The sequence below is a fragment of the Ptychodera flava genome, chromosome 9 (assembly GCF_041260155.1).
Source record: "Ptychodera flava strain L36383 chromosome 9, AS_Pfla_20210202, whole genome shotgun sequence".
Classification (NCBI taxonomy): domain Eukaryota; kingdom Metazoa; phylum Hemichordata; class Enteropneusta; family Ptychoderidae; genus Ptychodera; species Ptychodera flava.
Window position 1 is genome coordinate 18549132 of NC_091936.1, and position 10633 is coordinate 18559764.

Here is a 10633-nt window from a genome sequence, read left to right on the forward strand (position 1 = left end):
TTGTCCCATGGCAGATCGAGTTAGGTATTCAATGTAAATGAGTGACGATCGCGTAAAAGTTTGTTGTAAAAGTATTTTCTTTTTCGCTCGATTCGCACTTTTTTATCTGTTCATCAGTAGTACTTTGAACCATTCAAAAAAACTTGCGACATCACCTGGGCATTCTCATTTCATCACAATTCGAACAACTGACCCGGGCCGAAAACTTTGATCGGCAACTACGTTACACATTGAACAAGTTGCCATGACACGGATGGCATCCGTGCGCTCCCACTTATTTTGACTTGAAACACTGATTGCCCCGCACCACACCGGTCGAGGTACGAAACGTGGACGTAGCAATACACACCCACATCGCACAGCGGCTTGAAGATGCTTTGGTAAATTTTACTGAGATTTGTCAAAGTGTAACACGGGTGTCGGAGGAGAGCAGACTCACGTGACCTGTTGGAGATATTCTAGCAGTTCGTCTTAACCTCCGATTAAGACTCATTTTAAAGAAATTGGCACCGATTCCGTCCTTCCCTTGGCTTCCCTCCCCATCAAGATGGAGGGAGGACACTGGGCGAAGTTCATCCAGCTACTAGCAGGTGAGTGTTCTGGGCAGGGTAAGGATTAACTTGGCATAATTTTGATGACTTAAAATACAGCGTTAGCATCGCAATCTTCTCATTAGCTCCCGTTTCTGACGCAGTACTCTGTAACTCAAAGCAGTAAATCTTTTACTTCTTTTCGGTCTCTTGTCGGCTATATCAGCGGGCTGTGACATCGCTCCTGAATTGACCTTGTTGTAAAGCCACCAACGAATATCACATGCATCACCATTCCCAAAGCCTTCATTGTTCAACAACTTGAACGAGTTTACTTAACCCTCAACTCAAAATGGCCGCTATGACATGATAATGCCGAGGCATCGCATCGTGCATAATTACACTCTGCTACCGCACAGATGTGTTGTCTTGACTGAGTTAACAGACGTCCACTGGTCATGGTAAATTTGTTAAATGGTGTGTACATCTATTGTAAAAGTGTACCTTCTACCAGAACAACTTCTTATAGCAAAACACAACTCGCAACGAAACGGAAAGTTGTTAAACTCTTGATCAATCTTTCCTCGAGGACACTTTTAAACCTTTCTCTTAATAAAAAGTAAGAATCAGGTGACATCGAGCCAATGGGATTAGAGAAACGAATTACCTAAGACTTAGCGTTATTTGAAATTTAAAATGGATGCTACGCCTTGTTAATTCCATGGGGGAAATTACAATTTTGATTTCCACGATATGAGATGACAGGCTTTAAAATGACTCCACACAGGCCTTAGACCAGTTCAGTATTATAGAGAAATTAGTAAAAACTACTACAAAAGCGTTTACGTAATGCTACTACAGACAGCACTGCACGAAACAGTGTGCACACGCTCCAACTTGACTGTGGACAATTTTGCGCCAAAATGTAGCAAGATCATTGAGGAAATGTGCGGTCAGGTCATGGACTTTCAAGAATTTTGAGAACTCGGAGAAAATGACGCGGAATGAACATTCCTCAACAGGTCCTCAAAGAGACATTCATCGAAACTGTATTGTCATTTTATGTCTGGTATAGAAGAAGTTTCCGCCAAAAGCTGGACATTGTTTTCAGGCATGTTGTGTGATGGTAAAGAACATTAAGGTCAAACGACCTTTAGAATAATGCTGGCATTTTCTAGTCGTGCCAACACACAGAGAAGACTAGAATATCATGTTTTTCGAAATCAACATGAAATCAGAGAGGAGCATTCGGGACACATTACAATGGAGATCGGGAGACATATTGTACGTAGGAACGCATTGTATTAAAGCGGACTGCCTTCCATAAGGTAGTTTGCGCCTTAAACTTAAAGAATTAAAGTTTTACACAAGCTTTCCTCAAGGAAGCTTTATTCCAGTTTCTTTCCAAATCAACAATAAAAAATCAGGGGAAGCTGTGCAAAATTTGGTACAAAAGAAACAAATTACCTAATATTAACAGACACTTGGAATTCAAAATGGCCGCAGTCCCCCGTAAACTCTATGGGGGAAATGAAATTTTCAATTTTCACACAGGTGAAATCTTTATTTACTTCATGGGCCTCAAAATAAGCCCCCCAAATGGTACACCAAACAGCATTTTTCATGGTCGTTTTAAAGTCAAGGTCGTTAAAAGTTTGAGAGTCCGAATATTTGTCCCCGCGGCATATTCTCCCTTAAAAGAAACGTGTGAAACAATAACAACATCATTGTTTTCAACGTCCGTCACTGTCACTTCTCAAAATTTTCAAGGCCTTTTCACACATCGACGCCAAGTTGATGCATTATGACTGATAAGCACTGTGCCTGTCAGGAAAAGTGCAATTCTTGAATATCTAATATCTTGCACAGTTCGCGATAAAAGAGTAAACGGTGCGGAGAGATTTTCAATCGGACAACTCACGAGGCCGAGGACATGCCCAGTTTTTATGTTTCTGCGGTACAATTCAACCACTGTTCAATAATCGTGACTTTTGGATTTGGTTTAAGTTCTATCTGGTATGTTTTGAAACACTTCAATCGTCAAGGAGCACCGCAATAAATATGAACGTGTTAAATTACACATTGTTTAGAAGTTCTACCATTCATTTTTGCCTTTAGTTTAATTTGTGGAATAATTTTAAATAGCAGTACGTTCAAAATGAAACCCATTTCTTTCATTTAAACATAATAACGTCGAGAGTCGATTTGCTGAATGTCAGTTCTCAACTGGTAAATTAAACCCTTCAGAACGTTCTTCAAAATTCTCTGTATGATAAAAGTATATAACATTTGTAAGAGTAACAAATATAAATAAATATTTCATTAAGAAATAAATATTTCATTAAATGAAGATTACACAGAGAATGATTTGTTTTAATCAAATGAATATTAATCTTTCAGAAATTAACTTTTCTTGATAGGTGTTTTGCTGATTACGTCATGCATCGCTGGAAATCAAGGTTCAACCCTAAACTGTACTGACAGATTTTCCTGTGGAAGAGGTGAGTGCGTTGAATGAAGACAGCTGTGTGATTCCGAGGTAAAGTGTTCGAACGCGGCAGAGACGAATTACGAAGCCCTCTGCTGTGTGTGAGGAGTATAATTGTGTGTTCAAGAAAATGTCTGTCCCAATTTCGCAACAAGCCATTTGCACGTGTTTAACTTCTGTCAGTTCTTTCACGCTGAGGCTAACGTGTTAGATTGGTGTATGAATGGTTGTAATATCAAGTAAAATTCAACACGAGAAGACGGCCCTTTTTCTGGGTACAAAGCGCATTCCCATTGGAAGAGAACAGGACGCAACATATCCTTTCACACCATCTCCCTGCGTAGCGGTCTAACTAAAACTAAGGGTAGTTCTGACATTCGGAATTGAAAATGTTACAGATTCATCAGAAACCTGAATCTTTCTCGATTAACATTACTCTCACTAAACGAAAACAAGTAATTGCCCCGCACTTGCTTGTCACAAATTAGGTATGTGAGAGTTGCGAAGGCCCAGATAAGCCCTCCCACATCGTAGGACTATCGTCTGTTTAGCATTTGCCAGCATTCTTGCGCGTAGTTCCCTGTCCGCTAACAGAGTTGCAATCAATACAGTTATTTCGTTCATTTCACATTCGTATAAAGTGGGTTGCGAGAACCATGTATGATCAAAGCTTCCGCAAATGTTACGATACTATGTGAAAACAAAACAAGACCTGCTCTTGTGTCACAACATTTCAAACCTGTTAGGGACGAGAAAATGATAAATCAAACTGTTTGTAGATATGATAGTGGTCGAGCTGCAATCTAAATACATCTAACTCTAAATGTCCTATCCGCGTTTAGCTTAGCTAGTCTTACATACAACTTTTCTACTCTATAGCTATTGCAATGAACTTGGCACCATTGCACTAACAGGGGGGGGGGGGCCTTGTAATCCGACGTTTTCAAAACTGGTAAAGTAAGTAACCCGAAGAAATGAAGACATTTCGACAATCTAAGTCTGGTATATGTTAATGGTTTGTTCTGGATAAAGTTCTGCGGTACAATGTATGGATTTATCACTTTAGAGAGATACCGCTGATTATACAGAAGCGTTCTTGACCATATCTATTGCGCGCTGGTGAACTCTTTCGTTGATGAATAACAGCAAGCAGCCTAAAACTATAATCGTTTTAACAACGGTTAGTTTGAAGTTGTTTGCTGCGGTTCATTACATGACTGTTAGCGCTGTGTTTTGCCAACATATGCCCGCACCAAAACGTCTATATGTTTTTTCTTATGTTCAAAGCTGACGCAGACTGTGAGGCCAATGAGTGGAGATGTGGGGACGGTACTTGTATCGAATCATGGCAGTTCTGCGACTTCAGGGAAGACTGCCCGGACGGCAGCGACGAAAGTCGATGCGGTAGGTATAAAGGCGCCGACGTTACCACAGTCCCTCCACCCAATGTGGGTCGAGAGACTGTGATTTTCTCTGTTTTCTCAATTTTCTATGCTTCTCAATGTTTTTGAATACTTCCGAGACCAGGAAGAATGGTGCAGTTCCTGCCCGGGAGTTCCTGGTGCATTAATGCTGAACACACACAATATTTCATGCTGCACCTTCAACTTTTTCGCCCTCACAGAGGACTCGTGCTCCTTTGAAAGCGAATGCTCATGGCTTGACGACGGAGAAGCGGACTTCAGGTGGGAAATCAAGAGTGGATCACCGCCTCCCGAACAAACTTTACCAGATCATGACGCCACCTTAGGAACAGCTGAAGGTAAATGGGAAGAGGCCATTGTAACCAGCTTGGTGATTCTGAATATAATTACTGATTTTTACAAGACGTGTAAAGCTTCTTCCCTGCGCCCTTGCGAACATAACGCGAGGCAATTAATGTAGCATCTTGGATATTCTATCATTTGTTATTTCATATAGCTAATTGCAGGAGGTGTGCATATCCAAAATCTTCCTTCGAATGTATCATGTCTTGAACTATCCATGAGAGAAATAACAAAAGATAAATGGTCCTTATAAAGTTGTGGGTGTACAGAGAAGTAATGCGACACACTTACAGTATGCAAACTTAAACGTATGTTAGACACGTGATTACTTGATGTCAATAGTTAATTGGAAGTTCAGAAATCTACGGAGAGTCCAATGGTTACTGACCTATTTGAATAGATGATGGGCCCAACTGCGAAAAAAACCCGGATCATATATATATATATATATATATATATATATATATATATATATATATATGCATTTCCATGGGAAATCAAACCCAGAAATTAATTGGCCTGTGTTCAAGTGGAAGGAAGTTCGCCAAACAATAAGAGATTTTGTCGCAATTTTTCATGTACTATTTATACTTTATCATTAGCGAACTACCCCTCTTGGCACAAACAAAACGGTTAATCAAATGAAACATGCATATCTCTCTCTCTCTCTCTCTCTCTCTCTCTCTCTCTCTCTCTCTCTCTCTCTCTCTCTCTCTCTCTCTCTCTCTCTCTCTCTAGGAAAATATCTGTACGTAATAAGTGACGGAACACAGCGCACAGCTAGGTACATAAGTCCGACGTACAGCCTGGCAGGAACTGGTTGCCAGTTCGAGTTTCACTTTCATTACGAATCGATTACCATTGGAACCCTGAATGTGCAATTAATGTTGAGCGATACTACCGAGACCTTGTGGTCGCTTAGTCTCACCGATAGTGATAAAAGATGGGTTCGTCAAGTCCTGGATATCCCCCGCTGTGCTCAAAATTTCCAGGCAAGTGATTTCGCCTATAAAGTTGGTAGTAAGCTAGATAACGCAAGTACGACTCGTGGATGCACTAGTGAATTCAACATTTCATTTATAATTTGCCCTTGAAAGTCAAAGGTCAAATCTTTGGACAATCTTACCGATCTAATGGAGACTTGCTTTTACCCTTTGAGAAAATATCCTAATTCTGATAATAGGGATTTGTGCAAATGCTTACTGGGACTACAAGTAAAATTGAAAGTCAATATTTGAAAACATCATTTACCAACTTGAAACATGTTTGTAGATCACTTTCAAGTTACTCTACGTAAGATTTATTTCAGACGATATAAAACTTTGGTTAATCTTAGTATAAGAAACTCTTATTGATTATGTTCGATCACTCTGAGCGCTAAGTTCGGTAGGGAGCGTAAAGCGGCATGGTATGCCGTTTATATGCAGACGATAGCGATGAGCGGAAAGTGTTCCTCGCAAGGGCGGTACAGCTCGGATATTTCAACCTGCAATGTGCATGCAATAGCTGGTCCTATTTATTCAAAGTTTTGCAGAAGTTTAACTTTGGCCAAAACTTCCAACATTGGATAAGTGTGTTGTACACTAACAGTGAAAGCTGTGTAATGAACGGAGGATTCAGCACAGGCTATTTCAAATTAGGAAGGGGGGTAAGGCAGGGAGATCCATTGTCTCCTATGCTTTTTATTCTCGTTTTGGAAACTCTCCTGGTTTCAATACGGTCAAACAAAGATATCACTGGCATCACCATACTGGGGGAAGAAATTAAGGATGCTGCTTTTGCAGATGACATGACTTGTTTCGTGTCTGATACTGAGTCTGCCGGGGTGCTATTCAATTTGTTAAACAAATTTCATGAATGCTCAGGCCTGAAAATCAACATGGATAAAACGCAAGGGGTATGGCTTGGAAAGTGGAGGGACAGGAAAGACAAGATGTTTTGGGTCAATTGGCCCGCGGAGCCTATCAAGATAGTAGGAATTTATTTCTCATACAATAAAGATGTTAAACAGAAAAATGTAAGCAGAGCAGTGGATACTTTGAAAACTATTCTCAACTCATGGAAGAGCAGAAAGCTCTCATTATTTGGCAAAGTCCAACTGATAAAAACGTTTGGAATTTCACAATTCACATATATTCTAAATTCCACTGCTGTTGAGAAAACACCATTCATGAAGTGCACAAAATAATGTATGACTTTCTATGGAATGGAAAAGATAAGATTGCAAGGAAAACAATGTTAGGGTCCGTGGGCCAAGGTGGCTTAAACATGCCAAATCTAAATCTAATGAAAAAACAACAAAGAATCATATGGATTTCACACCCATGGAAGCTTTTAATAGAAAAGAAATTGGAAGACTTGGGAGGAAATCTCTTATTTAAATGTAACTTTAACACCCAAAGGCTACCGGTGCGGTTTACAGATTTTGTCACAGAATGTCTTGATGCTTGGTCCGAGGAAACTGAAATGCAAAGTGAAGGAAAAAATCAGATTGTGTGGTATAACAAAAATATTCTCTTAGGGGGTAAATCAGTCTATTTCAGAGAATTTGCTTCAAAAGGAATTTTGAGAATCTCTGATCTCTTCGATATGGACAAAAAGAAGTTTTGAATTCAGGTACTCTGGATTGGAAAAAAAATGTATAAATTAATGCTGAAGATGACCATCGACAGCAAAATGAGGGAATTCCAATTTAAATTACTACATAATATTCTTTATACCAATGAAAAACTTCACAAACTAAATCCAAAGAAATTTCCAACCCCTCTGTGTACATTCTGCATAAGTGAAGTTGAAATCTATGAACATTTATTTTATGCATGCTCATTTTCAGTGTCCCTTTGGAGGAATCTATTACTTTATTGGGGAGACTCTCTAGAGTTGAGCTCACCACCAAGCAAACTCTGCTTGGTTATTTCAGATCCGAATGAATCTCTGTTAGTTAACTTTATTAGTTTACTAGTGAGAAAACACACCTATTACTGTAAAATGAACGGTGTTAAGCCAAGTTTTGCAGGATTGGTGTCTTTCACACGACGGATATATCAGATAGATAACTTCATTGCAAAAAAGAATAACAAGATGACAGTGCACTTGGAAAAGTGGTCTCCTATATTATTATTTGTGCGATAATTGATGTATTCACAGAGAAAAAGCAGTACACTAGCATAAAGAATTGTAACATTTTTAAGGATAATACCCAATAAAATTCTTTAAATATGCAAAAAAATGTGCATGCAATAAAGTGTTACATGTATGTAATTACAGATAATATTTGAGGCTGCGCTGGATCAAATAAGGATAGGCGGTCATGATGGTCATATAGCTGTCGACGATATCATGTTTGTGAACTGCGCATACGATGAGTTACCGAGAGATGAATGCCGGGACAATACTTGCCAGAGCGGGCACTGTTACTCTCCCTCTCAAGAATGCAACTATGAAATTGACTGTTGTTTAGATGGTATAGATGAAGATGCATACACGTGTGGTAAGTTTTCTGCAAAATTTATCTCAAACCTGTAATATGCGGATAATTAAATGTGTGTGAGCTGTTTCTAAGACAGACCGTACAGCTCTATGACAGATGTTTTGACTGAGTCTCGCAAAGTGTGAGCCTAACGGGCAGACTGAAGAACAGTTGACCCATAGAGATCAATTTTACGAACCTTTGTAATCTGATAGGGTTCTTTTTTAATAGAAATAGGACCCCCCTCCTAAGTAAACCTGAATGATCACATATTGAAGGTTGGGCCTAGTGTCCCTCAGTTTAGCCTAATCAAGGTCTTTGCCTCAACGGCAAATGGTTTAGGAAACACTGTACACGAACTTCACTATACTTGTCAAACAACTAATTTTTCCGTTCTCATATTCATTTTATGTAATTTCTTTGTCGCTGCTGTGATGCAAACGTATTTTTGTTGTACTTATTCATTATCGAGGGAAAAAGTCATAATTGAGGTATATTTCGGATCCAGTTAGACTACGTGTGAGTTTCAGTCAAATATTACCCGTGTGGTACACAGCAGGATGCGTTCATTTAACCGATGCAAGCTTGTATTGCCCGAACATTGCATGTAATAGATGGGACACTTCTATTTGAAGTCAGCGTGTTTGTTAAGAGTTCCACTGCATAGCTTGGTGGCGGCTGTAGAACATATTAAAATTAACGGGGCATAAACGCTACTACGTCGTTAGCATGTCTGAAGCCAGAAAAATTCACAGCTTATTGCAGATTTTCAGGACGGTGACCGTGAATTAACTTCTTTCTAAAGATCTGCCTTTCATTTGTCTGGACAGCTTCTTACACTATGTGTGACTTTGAAGACGACTTCTGCACATGGGAGCACGCATCTGGCAATGATTTTGACTGGGGTAGACAAGACGGTACAGGACTCCTTGTAACGCCTAGTTATGACCATACCACTCTAACCCAGTACGGTAAGAGCATAGGAGGGTAGACATTTGAAATAAAAAGTTTCAAGTGTCATACGCTTTAATTACGTTGCAATAATTTTGTCTTGAATTTGAAATATAGTCACCAAACAAATACATTAGTATCCGAACCGCAGGCATAGGCAAATATACTGACGAAGGCGAACTAAATATCTATGCCTTTTCCCACATTTTGGGAGAATGGAATTCTTTCTAATCTTTTAATTCATTATTTTTTAAAACCCATTGGGATATTATAGGATGCTTTTAAAAGTATCATATGCGGATAAACGATCGTAACTGTGAAAAAATGTCCAGTTTATTTTGCCTTAGAGTCAGACATACAGCTGCGGCTATTTTGAAAAATAAGTGAAAAGATTAATATACTTGTATTCTGTGAACGATAACCAGCTTTCCATGTTTCCATATATTTGCGCAAAAGCAAGCGAGAGTAGGCCTAAAGAATTTTATGTTTGAGGTGAAAACCTCGTTAAAATGTTTTGCCTTATTATGCTCTAGGTCACTATATCTTCATGGATTCGTCCGGTTTGTTCCCAAGTGGCTCCGTTGGGCGACTGATCAGTCACTCCATAGATGGTTCACAATCTTCCAACTGCTGGGTTAGTACTGGCAACTTAACCTGTATTTTTAAGGTAGAATGCGCCTCGGGGACAGATATTCGGACTCTCAAATTTTTACAATTTCTTTCTGACCTACCACTTGCCGGGGCTCGTTTTAAAGCTCTTGGAGTGAGAAAAAATTTCACCGTCTTAATTTTTCGGAAATCGAAAATTTTACTTTTCCCGATAGAGTTAACAGAAAATATGGCGGCCATTTTGAATTTCAAATATCGGTAAATTTTAGGTCATTTATCTTGTAAAAAAACTTGGACGGTGACCCACCGGGATTTTTATTGTTGATTTTTAAAAGGATTGTTGAAAGATTCATTCAGGAAAATTTGAGCAAAATTTTGAGCAAAAGTTGCCACTTTCGAGGGGCAATAAAACGCAATACTTGACCCTTAAAGTGGCGCATGCGTATAAATCTGCAAATTAAATCGCAGCTGCCAAAGTGATTCCACAGAAAAAATTGGGTAATTCTTCGTCCCTTCGGAACAATGTTCATATCAGTGATCAATGGCCTTATTCTTGATATCAGCAACGTTTGCTACGCCTACTCTGTTTATCGAAGTGTTATATTATCGATTTTACGTAAAAATATGTTTGTCATTATTTGTACTTGTTCAAAGACTTTAGGAAACCATGTCACACTCCAATATGTTTCCTTTTCATTTGTAAGTTTTACTTTTTTATATTTTGTGAAAAGATGAGATACTACTATCACTTTTCGAGTAGCGACATCGGCGAGCTGCGTATCTATTACTGGACCGAGAGTTACGGTCAAATGATTTCCCT

The 10633-nt window shown here is 39.1% G+C and overlaps 1 protein-coding gene across 1 annotated transcript; it reads left to right on the top strand.

The window, feature by feature from the left end:
• Nucleotides 1-325: 325 nt before the first annotated feature.
• Nucleotides 326-4529, top strand: LOC139141194 (low-density lipoprotein receptor-like). The gene is made up of 3 exons (XM_070710818.1): nt 326-590; nt 2951-3031; nt 4306-4529. The coding sequence occupies exons 1-3, from the start codon at nt 548-550 to the stop codon at nt 4527-4529; spliced, it is 348 nt and encodes a 115-aa protein (XP_070566919.1). The 5' UTR covers nt 326-547.
• Nucleotides 4530-10633: the final 6104 nt, after the last annotated feature.